At 36.0% G+C, this 14,004-nt stretch overlaps 1 protein-coding gene across 1 annotated transcript; it reads left to right on the top strand.

The window, feature by feature from the left end:
- The first annotated feature begins 1,752 nt into the window (after positions 1 to 1,752).
- LOC141391542 (putative defense protein 3) lies at positions 1,753 to 12,489 on the top strand. The gene is made up of 3 exons (XM_073964416.1): positions 1,753 to 2,161; positions 2,239 to 2,458; positions 11,576 to 12,489. The coding sequence occupies exons 1-3, from the start codon at positions 1,948 to 1,950 to the stop codon at positions 11,643 to 11,645; spliced, it is 504 nt and encodes a 167-aa protein (XP_073820517.1). The 5' UTR covers positions 1,753 to 1,947; the 3' UTR covers positions 11,646 to 12,489.
- The last annotated feature ends 1,515 nt before the right edge of the window (positions 12,490 to 14,004 follow it).

Genomic DNA, 14,004 nt, shown 5'->3' with positions numbered 1-14,004 from the left:
AAGGGTTTTTCCTCTGTGGGACCCCCAATAACACCCAAAATTTCGTGACGATCCAATTTTAATTGCGACCTGTTGCGTGATTTCCAAAAAAGTGGAAAAATGGATGTATTGCCGACTATTGTGATATCTCCGTTATGTGGCCACCTACGCCAACCTACTTTGCATCACTATAAAAATGGGATTTTCTTCTTTCATAGTCGGACTTTGTTTTTGGAAGATCCCCAACCGAAGCTGTGATATTCGTCATTATTATTAAAATCGCAAAAATAAAAAGTTGGTTTCTATTAGCGGCTATTGCGATATATTCGTTGTTTGATCACCTACGAGAACCTACTTTACATCATTAGAAAGACTATATTTTCTACTTTCATGGCCAGGTTCTGCTTTTGGTATACCCCATATTGAAGCTGAGATTTTCGCTTAGGAAAAAAACGTTGTCTTTTTCTCCAAATAAGTTTTTTGCCCATTACCACCCCTAAATATTATCCGACCATCACCAAAATCAATAGGCTTCTTCATTTGTGTGACCTCCATTAACCCTGATTTCCAACGTGATTTCCAAAAAAGTGGAAAAATGGGATGTATTACCGACTATTGCGAAATCTCCGTAATTTGGTCACCTACGCCGACCTAGTTTACATCGTTGTAAAGATGGGATCTTCTGCTTTCATAGCCAGGCTTTGTTTTTGGAAGATCCCCAACCGAAGCTGTGATAATCGTCATTATAATTAAAATCGCAAAAATGAAAAGTTGGGTTTTATTTGCGACTATTGTGATATCTTGGTTGTTTGATCATCTACGAGAACCTACTTTACATAATTAGAAAGGTGGTATTTTCTACTTTTATTGTCAGGTCTTGCTTTTGGTATACTCCGTATAGAAGCTGAGATATTCGCTTTGGAAAAAAACGTTGTCTTTTTATCCACATAAGTTTTTTGCCCATTCCTACCCCTAAATATTATCCGACCATCACCAAAATCAATAGGCTTCTTGCCCTCCGGGACCCCCATCAACATCCAAAATTTCGTGACGATCCGACCTGTAGCGTGATTACAAGGTTTAGATGGACAGACGGACAGACGGACGGACTGACGGACGGACACACATAACCAGATCGACTCAGCTCGTCGAGACATTCATTTTGGTATATATAAGTATGGGTCTACGACCATTATTTCGATGCGTTACAAACTTTTTGGCTAAAACCAACTTATAATACCCTCCCCACATAGTGGTGTAGGGTATAATAAAAAGTACTCCCCAACGTATGTATGGAAACCAACTGGAACATTCTTGAATTATGTATAACCCTTCTAATATTGATATTCCATTAAGATTTCGACCTTTTGGAATAGTAAAAGAGCACAACTTGCTGTGAAAGATTACTTTTTCGCCGCGACTAATAATAGGCAAAAGGACGAAGTGGAAACTTTGAAATGTTATGTCGAAGAACAAAGAAAAAACGTTTGTCAAAACTGCAAAATGTTATATCCGTAATAATAAGAGCAATACTACATTTTACTTCCTAAATAAATTACTAATTACTACAAAAATATCAATCTGATAAAAAAAATTAAAGCCATAATTTTCTTGTAAAAATAATTAGGCCTTTGACTGTAGCTTATCTCTGCATCTGTCATTTAATACAACAGTTAACATGTTTTGCTTAAATTTAACCAAATTTACACAACACCTTCGAACATATTCCAAAAATATAAGTGTTAAAGCTCTTAACAAATGTTCCATCTGTTCAGTGTCTTAAAGCTTACATGCTTCGCTTGCAATAGTTTATAAAAGAGTGCGCCTTTGGACAAAGTAAAAAGATTTTCAAAATAGATTTTCAATAAATCGCATCGGCAAATCTAGCAATTGGCAGCAGAAGTTGTGGAGACCCAACGCCAAACTAGTCTTTAAAGAGGATATAACAGTCAAATAGAAAGAAAAAACATGTCATTGTTCAGATTGTCATCCGCAATTGTTTTGCTGGCTGCTTCTTTGGCAGTGACTGTGGCATTCCCCGATGGTGCTCCCTCAGATACGTGTGTAAAGAAACGTCCAAACCAACCAAATCATGGGCAGGCTCGATCACAACCCCTTGACAGTAACCCCTACAATGTAGTAGCCGACTCAGAAACATATCACCCCGGCCAGGAAGTTTCAGGTAAGTTGCTTGCATTCACCGTGTAGTCCGAAAAAGAAGAGTAAAATGTCAATTCGATATTTCCTAAAATTGTCCAGTGATAATATATCCTCATACCAAACAAGAGCTGTTCCGCGGTTTCTTCTTACAAGCCAGAGATGCCGATACAAATGAATGGACTGGAGAGTGGTTGCAGAGTGAAAACACAAACACAATACCAGAATGCTCTGCGATTACGCACGGCGATAATCGTGATAAACTTGCCGCCAAACTTATTTGGAAAGCTCCTCAACATAAACGAGGTCGTGTCTACTTCACGTAAGTAGGAATTTGTATTTTGCGGATATTCTCGAACAGTTCGATATTCTTTTGAAATTGCATAGTCATGCCGGTCTAACAAAAACAAAACGCACACTTTAATTTTGAAATTAGCAAATGTTTTTAGGCCGGCCAAACTGGTAACTGGTTGTTGTATCAACGTTTGCCTTTTCTATAGGCACAGCTTCATGCGTACTTCAAAAAGAAGCATACTGGACATACACATCAATATGTACATACATTCACAGTTCGGCCACTAAAGGTTTGCAAACAAAAAGAAAATGAAATCAATTAATTCAATCAGAGGGGGGGGAGGCAACTTGACCAAACATCATGAAAGTTAAAAATGTTGTGTAGCGTTACATTAAGTTTTTTTTTTAAAGTATTTTTAGTTGATTTTGCAACATCGACACAAAGTTTATTAATTCATTAGAGAGTATTCACAATATTCTATTCTATATTCTAAACGGAAATTCCGCGCGAATTTTTTTCACTTTCTCCCTTAAGTTAAAACGGCGGAAAGACAAAAACTCACGGGGAATTTTCGTTCAGTAGGAGAACCTCTACCAAATAAAACTAATTGTTTGTAGTTTTCAATAAGTTATAGTTATTTGAATGCTGCATACTAACTTTTGCGACAGACTGAAGGTCAACGTTTTCACTATCGAAAGATTTTCAGTATTTCGAAGCTATTAGTCTACTTTAAAAACATATCGAATTGTCTGGAATATGGAAATTCTAGCGCTTGGAGAACCTCCAAGCAGAAAGTGATCAAAATAGATCCACGTTTGAATACAGGGATTGCATTCGCGAATATATATCTATCTAAAAACCCTTTAATTAGTTTGTATACGAATAAATAATTAATTGAAAAAATACCCAAAAAATAAATAACTCAAATTCGCGAGTGCAGATTAGACTTGTATCGAATATTTCCAATTAAAAATTGTCTACGTCTCTTTTTTCAAATCTGGTTGTAAATCCAGCTATTGTAAGAAAATAATATTATTTTAAGTCATAAAACACCAAAACTTTACTATTACATTCCTACATTTACTAATACATTACATTTACTAATACATTCCTATTATATAGACCCCATAGAACGGTACCCCCGATTTCGGTTATTTTGAATGTTATAGCCACGTTATCCAACCCAATTAGTTGAAAGTTGGCAGTTGGTCTACGTTGGGAGTATAAAATATTCCGACGGAAAATTGTCGCACAGGTTCACGTTTTTATATGGACCCCATAGAAATGTACCACCCGAATTTCGCTTAATTTATATAAATAATAATAATAATAATAATAAAAACAATTATAAAATATTTTGTTGCAGGTTGTTGCTGCTAAAACTTTAAAAATTTGTTAAGAACTATATGTACTAAAATTAAATAAAAAAATCTTCTTTCTTTCCCCATTTGACATCAAGGTTTAAAACCTTTGGGGCCCATAGCCACGAAATTGCAAGTGATGGGGAAAAACGTCGGAATATGTGTCTTCTTATATTTTATGGCAGAATATGGCTACTTTTCCATGACTCAAAAAATACACACACTGTAATTACACTGTGCAACATTTTTAAGGTGATCTTGTGCAAACAACTCGAACTGAAGATTTTTTGAAAGTACAGACCCAAACGACAAGAAACCCTAGTTGGGTTTTGTTGTGTCAGATCCAGCTCCGATTTTATGGCCCCATCTAAACATGGTTAAATATTGAGTTTTTAAAGAAATTCGGGGCTATATCTCTGGAACCAATTCGAATCTTCTTCTGACCTCTGAAGCAAATTTGTAGATAAGGACAAGAATACGATATTTGGAGAAATAATGAACTCGAAAAACTACATTTATTGCCTCAAATTTCAAAATATATGCAAAAATAGCCGTTGTTTTCAGTACATTTTTCAACGCCGATTTAATAAAAGTGTCAATAATGTAGTGAAATCCGAAATGCGAGAATAAACTCTTGGTGTGAACTGTGTTTGAAATACGTGTTGTAAAAGATATGATGCAAAATACCGCTGAAACAACATGAAGTAAGCATTTTAGAGCTTCAGAATATTCTAAAGAATTGTTGAAAACATTATTTGGAAGATTTTTGCAAAAGGTTACTTGGTTCAACTCCCAATAGTTTAGCCGATACTGACCAGAATTTCAGCAATTATGTAAAATTTTCTATATTTTATAGATTTTGATGCCCTATATGGAGTTTTTCTTATGTGGTTTCTTCAAAAGATAAGTTCTACTAGTTTAGGGCTACAATATTGCTAAAGACAGTAAAGCCAAATTCCTATTCGTTTCTGAGATAAATGCCTGATAAATGCAAAAAAAGTGTAGATTTAGCCCGGTTTAGATGAGGCCATAAAATCCGAACTGGATCTGACAGGACAAAACCCAACTAGGGTTTTTGTAGCCTAAATATGTACTTTCAAAAAATCCATTCTAGAAGTTGTTTGCATTTTCAGTGTTGCATAGTGTTATTGAAAATTATAAAAGTGATAAGTATGTATTAGTCATGAAAAATGCATTCCGTTCTTCCCATTTTGACAATGTCGGATTCGAACCCATTTTATAAAATTTCACATTTCAGCAATGTTTATAATCATTTTTGCAAATAAAATTCTTAGCGACACAATTAATAAATTTAATGTTATTTAAATTACCTAGGTCATAAAAGCTCGATTAATTAAATTAATTAAAATCTCACAAATAATGGCCTTCGCCCCTAAAAAGACTTTTTTACAAGGCATATTTCGTCTGCTTGGCACGAAAAGGTCGTAAGTCCAAATTTGTCAGGAGGGAGAAAAAACATTCTACCGATTTCCGTATTAAAGATTTTACTATGGTGGTAAAAGCAGTATTTTTCGTTTATTTATTCAGCTTCAATACCTGTATTTTGTTTGATCAAATTCCATCGTGTTTGGAAGATAATTGAATATCTTTGGACTAACGACCATTTCCCCGTATAGTTTTGAATTTTTGTTGGGACTTCCAACCTTTTCCTTACATTTTTGGATTTTAAATACATATTTACACTTTATACAGCAATGTGGAAAGGTTTGTTTTGTCCAATATTCATGTATTTTCCTCGCAGATCGTCCCTGCCACTTTTTCATATCTCGACGAGATAAACCTATCTAATTGGACCGATCGCCACGAAATATTGGGTTGATGTCAAGTTCCGACCAGTAGAGACACCATTATTTGTTGGTGATGATCGTGAAATATTTAGCGGGTGAAATGGACCAAAAACATAATTTTTACCCGATTTTGTAGCTGTAAATAAGGTGAGAGTATATGACAAAGAAGAAGCTTACAATTTGAGATGGCGATCAGATAATATTTAGAGGGTTAAATGGACCGCAACTTTTGTGTGAAAAGTTTTTATATACAGCTTATATCTTTTTCCTGGAAGACATTCCGGGGAAGTAAGCTATACTTGGAAGAGGAACGCTTGACCTTTCTATTGATGTCAATTGTGTTGATGTACGTGATCAGATAACAGAGTTACAATGTAATATATCCAGTGTTTTGTTTGTAGTGTTATCATAAACACGCTAGAGGTCGCAATTACAGCTCAATAGTCGCGAAATTTTGCAGGAGGTAATCTCCTTAGGTCATGAAGCTCGATTAATTAAATTAATTAAAATCTCACAAAATAATGGCCTTCGCCCCTAAAAAGGCAAAAACTTAAAAAAAAATAAGAGTTTAGTTTGAAGAAAATGTATATAATTTTGCATGATGATCTGATATTTAGCGGGTGACATAGACCATTGCTTTTGTATGAAAAATACACAAATTTTATTTTTGGTCCATATTTTTATTCCTGGAGAGCATAAACCGGCAAAGTAGCCTACATATGGAATAATAACTACTGACCTTTCCCCTGATGCAAATTGCAAATTGCAATAATGTGTCTGCTAGATAACCGGCCTACTGCCTAATATATAATGGGTTTTGTGTAGGGAACCACAATTTCCTAACATGCTACAAATTGTATCTGTCATGACAGAGAATTTTTCAGTTCAGTTGTCAGTTGGATTTGTCATACAAATATTGCAGCATTTGGTCGCTTCGCCAACTATTTTATACTCTCGGCCTTTAGGGTAAAGGGAATATATACAAAATACGACCAAAGATGTGCCTCATCGAAATAATGGTTTTAGACCCCAAGTATATTTGGACGAAATTCGTTTCAGACAATTTGGAGTCGATTTAGCCCTGTCCGTTCATCTGTCTCTCTTACTGTCTAGATGGCTGGTGCGCACTATACACTTCGTAATATTTTGCCCAAACTTAGTTTAATTTCGAATATAGGCTATATGGGTTCACTCCTTCGGGCATCTCCCCCAGAAAAGTTCAACATTTGTTTGAAAATTTGTGTGAAGGATAACTGTCAAAGTGAGCAATCGATTTGGTCCAAACTTTCCATATATGATTATTTCATCCAGTCATGTCGTTCGAGTACCTCCCACACAATATTTGGGAAAAGTGCAGTTTGAGGAGCCGTCTCGGATCTATTTGGTTTTTAAAATTTTTCGGGAGTAAGTCCATACTACCTGAGATAATGGTCCAAAATTTCTAAAAAATAATTCTCAAACTTTTTCAAAAATCAGAAGTTAGCTTACAAAACTTGATTTGGTATAGCCTTACATTTCGATACCTACAGATTCCACGTATTTTCAAGCAAACTGGTGATGCAAAATCAATATGTTTTTATACGGTATAATTATTGTGCTTGTTTCTTTTTCTGGTCAGAGTCTGAGGGTATATAACCATTAGTGCAGCTGACTTATACTATCTTCTTTGGTGTGTAATTAAATATAAATAATTTTGGGATTTATAAATTTGTTTGCATGCAAATTGTTTGAATTTCTATTCAATATTAGTTATTTCTACTGGTAGAAAATATATGTTTGATATCACAATATATAACCACAATGAACTAATTATATAATTGTTCCGCAAACATCCCAGTAGGGATATGGGAGGTTTCTCTTATATAAATGGATTTATATTAGATCATTGATATGTGACTTAGTTTTTATTGCCGAATCCGAAAGGCATGCCCTAAGTTGCCACTTGTAGAGAAGTTTTTCATTGCTGAAATACTCAGGAAATATCGCCAACATTACAAAGGGGTATTTTGCCACCGTTGAAAATTTTATATGGCCAGGCCTGAGCATCGAAACCGGGCATTCAGGGTGCAAGGCGGTTGCACATAGCTAATTCCTAGAGGTTGTGGTGTAGGGAATCACATGGTCGGCCCCGTCCGACTATAGACTTTGCTTACTTGTTTTTAAGTAAGAAATACGATAAAAAACAATAAAAAATTGGAATTTTTCACAAATTTTGCAATAGCGTGGTTTTTGAACACATACCCCTGTCCCCATGGATGGCGGTAAACATTATATCTGCACTACATTAGCTGTAGTATTCTTTTAAAATATACATTTTCCTACGTTTTGTGGTCTTACGACCTTTTCCGACAAGGACAAAACACATAGAAATACGCGACATACTGCCATTATCTTTGTATTGTGCGACGTATTTTGACTTGTACTATCATTCTGTAACAAAAACGCGATTTCCAAAAAAGTGGACTTACGACCTTTTCCGACGATTTATTGAAGCTAGATACATGAATTAATACAACTGACAAATTTATAAAAACAACTACTCTGTTCCAGAACTTGCAAGAAGCTACTATTTTTTACTATTTTGTCCCATGGTAGAACAAATATAAGGTAAAGTTAATACTACAACAAATACAACTCGAACAACAACCACAAAAGAATTTGTTTTTGTTTGTAACGTTACTGCCAGTTGTATTTGTAAACAAAACAAGGAAATGTCTATAAATTATTGGAATTTAAAAAAATAATAATTTTTCACATTTGGTTGAATATTTTGGAAAACATGAATGAAAATTCGTTACATTTTTAATTTTTATGTTTCCACATCATTCCACTAAATGCATAAATTCTCGCAGAAAGTAGAATTCTTGCAGAAAACTTTGGGGTCGTTGGGAATTCATAGAAAAAGGAGAAGCTGTTTCAATGTTTTGTTTTAGAAGAACCACACGTTTATTAGGGCTTTATGTTTTTAAATTTTAACAAAATACCTCACATATTAACAAACGTTGTATCGCCTCTACAAGCGGGGATTTACTGCGCGGTTTATCGTTCGAACTTGGAGGAGGTTACATATCATTGATATGAAGACGTCTTTCTGCGAAATGTTTTTTCCGAATGATATATTTTTTTTCTCAAAAATACATTAGCATCGAAATAGAAACAAGTAAAAAAGTATCAGTCGGCTTTGCCGACAGAGATATACCCTCAGCCTGTGTATATTGAAACATTTTTTTCACAAAAAAAAAAACGCATGTATTTAGGGAGTTTTAAAAATTTTGGGCGTTTTAACTGACAAAAATGTTGATTAGGAATAAAGATCAAAAGTTTTGCGGAGGAGATACTAAAAATAATGGATCTCCAGCCACTACATATGTTACCATAGGGGTTTTTTACAACTTCAGGGATGTTTGCTCAAGAAGTTTGGACTTGCCCCTGAAAAAACATTTACCATCGCAATTGAGGCATCGAATGCAAGTTGCTTCAACAAAAATCAAAGTGATTCGAAAGCAGATCTTAAAGTGAACATGTATCCGAAATTTTGTGTGGGAGGTACCGGATGGAGTGGACAAATATAGTCCATATTTGAACCTGATCTATATCTGGTAGATATATTAGGATGTGTAAGGTATGGTCCAATTCGGCCACTATCTTCAAAAGTTATCGCACGCACAATTTTTCCGAACATTTTTGAACTTTTGTGGGGGAGGTACCTGAAGGAGTGCACCGATATGGCTTATCTTCGAACTTAAACTATGTTTGGACAAAATATTACTAAGGCCAAACTTTGCACCGAATATGCAGACCTGTTTGAGTGTTATTTTGCCCTCCAACCTCCTCACACGGTGTCATAGGGGTTTTTTGCAACTTTCAGGCTATTTTCTCAGGAAGCATGGACTTGCCCCTGATGAAACTTATACCGTCGTATGGAGGGCAGTGAATACAAGTTGCTAAAGCAAAAATCAAAGCGATTCGAGAGATGGTCCTAAACTGAACTTTTCCAAATTTTTGTGTGGGAGGTACCCGACGGAGTGGACCGATTGAGTCCATATTAAAACCTGATCTAAGTCTGGTACACGCTCCACGATGGGCAAAGTATGGACCAAATCGGTTACTCCCTTCAAGAGTTATAGTGCGCACAAATTTTCCGAACATTTTCGAACTTTTGTGGGGGAGGTACCGGAAGGAGTGGACCGATATAGCTCATCTTCGAACTTAAACTAAGTTTGGGCAAAATATTACGAAAGCCAAAATTTGAACCGAATCGGTTCATCCGTTCGAGAGTTATCGTGCACTCCAGCCAGCCAGACAGACAGACAGACAGACGGACGGACATTGCTCAATCGACTCCAAATTGTCTGAAACACATTTCGTCCAAACATACTTGGGGTCTAAAACCATTATTTCGATGAGGCACATTTTGCCCGTATGAAAGTGTATATACCCTTCATAGCCTAAAGGCTGAGGGTATAATAAATGTATAAAATGTCATATGAAATTTGACACTAACGTTACAACCCAGTTCAGTCAGCTGTGTATTGCTGCTACCTTTTCTTATTCTACAATGATTTTGTCCTATAACATAAAGGAAAAAATGTTATCGTAGTAAAAAATAGTAGCTTCTTCAGAACTGTTGTAGGTCCTTTTTTACTCGTTTAGGATGAATATACATAAGTATTTTATGGTAGCAAATTTCGAAGTTTCAAATTTCATGAGTAGACCCTTGGTCTGTTCCAGTACTGCAAGAATCTACTAATTTTTACTATTTGTTTCGATAACATAAAGGAAAACTTGTTATCATAGTACAAAATAGTAGAGTTGTGTCGTTCATGAACGAACCGGCTCAAAGGAACGATTCCGTGAAAAGAACGAACGGATCCGTATCCAGCTCATTCTTTTATATCGTTCATTTAGATCCCCGATGGACGAGTCATTGCTGCTTACAAAATTAGCAGCATTGGTTTTGAAGTCAAACTCTACACAAACGCTGCGTTAGCGGAAGCAGCACAAATTTCCACACAAAACAATGATTCAGAGAGCTACTCTCGCTCAGTAACTCACTTCATTCAGTAGCACATCTCGGTCATATCTTTCTTTTGCATCATTCGTTCATCTGGTTCTTTCATATCAAAACCACCCCCATTAGCACACAAACAAGCAAGTAACACAACAGTTGTGTCATTCGTGAACGAACATTTTCAAAAGAACGATTCGGTGAAAAGAACGACGGAGTCATATGCAGCAGAGAACGAACGACTTGAAAAGAAAATAATACAGTCAAATGTATTGTTGAACGAAAAAGAGCCAACGAACGAAGTAAACGAAGTAAACTCTCGCTCAGTAACTCACCTCATTCAGTAGCACATCTCGGTCATATCTTTCTTTTGCATCATTCGTTCATCTGGTTCTTTCATATCAAAACCACCCCCATTTGCACACAAACAAGCAAGTAACACAACAGTTGTGTCATTCGTGAACGAACATTTTCAAAAGAACGATTCGGTGAAAAGAACGACGGAGTCATATGCAGCAGAGAACGAACGACTTCAAAAGAAAATAATACAGTCAAATGTATTGTTGAACGAAAAAGAGCCAACGAACGAAGTAAACGACCCGGATCTTTTTGGTGAACGGAATGAAAAAGATCGATCCGCTCAATGAACGAGATTGCCCAACACTACAAAATAGTAGCTTCTTGCAGGTTCTGGAACAGAGCACCTATTACATTTTCGAAACTCATTTTACAAAACAAAAGTAAAAATACAACTGTAAATAGGCCTTGCATTTTTATAAACCAAATTGTCAGAATTTATTAGGATCTACTTAGAATAATCCAAATTTAATAAATAAAATTCAGATCTGTCCTATACAGTGCCGCATAAGAAATATCCGAAGTATAGGACGTATAATATTAGGTCTGTTCGATAGCTACTGATTAATATGTTTAAATAATTTTCTGATGTATTTGTTTTTAATTTCAGTGGTACAGTCCTGCAAAGCTATGGAACATTCTGGAGTGATATTATCGGAAAGGTCCAACGGAAACAATAAGATGATCAGATCTGAAATGTTTGGTATACAGCACATTCAAAGGTGTATGACAAAAATTTTGTAATTTGGCATGTATAAAGCAACTAGATGAGCTGACGCTCTAAGTTCGGATCGGGATGAAATGTTTTTTTTAAGGTAGCTCTTGTCACCCTGAACACAAATATATATAACATTTGTTGCGTAAGTCCATACTTACCCATCCGAAGTTTCAAAAATTCCCTTATTCATAACTTTGTCATTTTTGAACGGACAGTGATAATATGGATAACATTGTAAAGCATACGAAATACACAATCATACGAGTACATATAAAACACAATAATAGTATAGCTTCCTCTAAAAAGCAGACCTTTGCCCGTGCATTTCAGACTTTATGTTGTGGACTGGGGCAAATCTAGGTTACGCGAACAAAGATTTCTTTAAAATTTTACATTTTACGGCCTTTGGCTGCACTTTGAGACTTTCTCCTATGGACAGATACAAACAAAATTTTTTCGTTTTTTTTATACAGATTAAAAGTAATTTAAATCGCCTTTAAGATGATATACATATTTTATATGTTAGGTTCCGAAACTTTCAAACCCCATTCCGAAGCTTTCAGAGCTCATACCTCAGGAAATCTAGAATTTCCAAACAGCATAAAAACAATATCTATACAGTACACTTCATAACATGAATTACCTTCATCAATCAATAAAAAATTAAGACATTCTGCAACAAATGTTATATATATTTGTGATTAGTGGACAAGACCTACCTGCGAAAAAATGTCATCCCGATACGAATTTAACGCATCAACTCATCTTATACCTGTGTAAATAAAATATATATAAAACTGAAAAAATATTTGTACGTTTATTGGTTTGTGTCTTTTTAAATTAAAAAAGCGCTGAACACATTTTCCTGAAATTTTGTGAGTATATTGCAGCACCGCCTGAAACTGACACAGACTATAATAATTTAAGAAATTTCACGTTGATGTGGAGGTGTAGCATCAAAAGTAGAGAGACCAAAGTTATATTCTACGAGCGCTTAGAAGAAACATATGAACGTTTTCCTGGCCATGACATTCAAATTATTCTGGGCGATTTGAATGCCAAAATTGGAAAGGAACACATCTTTGGCCCAACAGTCGGCAAACATTGTCTCCACAGTGAAACATCTGTCTATGATTTAAGCATCTCGATATTCATATGGGAACCTGACTGTCTCCAGATCAAAGAACAAGAAATCAAATTGATCACGTTGTGAGAGGTGGAAGACATTCACCGAGCGTGTTGGATATACGATCGTTCCGAGTAGCAAACATAGATTCGGACCACCACATTGTTGCAACAAAGATCAAAACGTTGCAAATAAAGCACGAACATCTGTTCGCGAAAGTTGAACATTGGTAGGCTGCAAACACAACAGATAGGCACAGCATATTCCAATCAACTAGCCCAATTGCTTAATGAAAGCACTCCTCGTCCAGATAACATAATGGAAAAATATTGTCACTCCATGCTTAAAAACTCATACTTGGATACCAGAGACCTCCATCAAGAAACCCATGTCGTGCTGCTACCGAAGAGAAAAATATGTGGTATATGTATATGGCTACTTTACAATCAGTAGCACACAAGGGAGTTATTGGGAGAAAAGGAGAGAGGAGAAACTTCTTTTCCGGAGGAAAAAGAGATAAATGAAAAAGCGGGAGTGTGAAAAAATCGAGAGTACAGCAGCCAGAATGAAGTCCGAAAATTCTACCAAAGAGTGAAAAATCAAACTTTGGTACAGGCACATCCTCCTGTATATACCAGAAAGGTAATTTGGAAAGAACATTTCTCCAAACTGTTGGTATCCAAGATTAACAAAGACGACAAAGATATCACAGATCAAATCCCAGAAGATCGTATTGAATGTACACCGTCCGGCCAAGATGAGATAAAGGCAACAATAAACCGGCTGATGAATCATAAGGTAGCTGGAGCCGATGGCCTACCAGCCGAGCTGTTCAAAACCGGAATCGACACGCTGATAAGGTGTATGCCTCAGTTAGTTAGCATCATCTGGCAGGAACAACGCGTACCCGACGATTGGAACCTGAGCATCCTGTGTCCCGTCTATAAGAAAGGAGATAAGACAGTGTGCTCCAATTACAGGTGTATAAGTCTGTTCTTTATTGCATACAATATATTATCTGGAATATTGTGTGAGCGACTAAAGCCTATGGTCAATGAACTAATTGACCAGACATTTGCCTTGAGACAAAAACTGGAAAAGAACCAAGAAATTCAGATCGTAGGTGTCGATCATCTTTTTGTCCATTATAGAGCAGTCTTCGACAGCTCCCTACGCCCAAAGGTATTCGAAGCCA

This window comes from Musca autumnalis, unplaced genomic scaffold (genome assembly GCF_047663935.1).
Source record: "Musca autumnalis isolate F117 unplaced genomic scaffold, ASM4766393v1 scaffold_1, whole genome shotgun sequence".
NCBI classification, from domain to species: Eukaryota; Metazoa; Arthropoda; class Insecta; order Diptera; family Muscidae; genus Musca; species Musca autumnalis.
The sequence above is the reverse complement of the archived record's forward strand: the minus strand, read 5'-3'. Positions and strand labels throughout refer to the sequence as shown.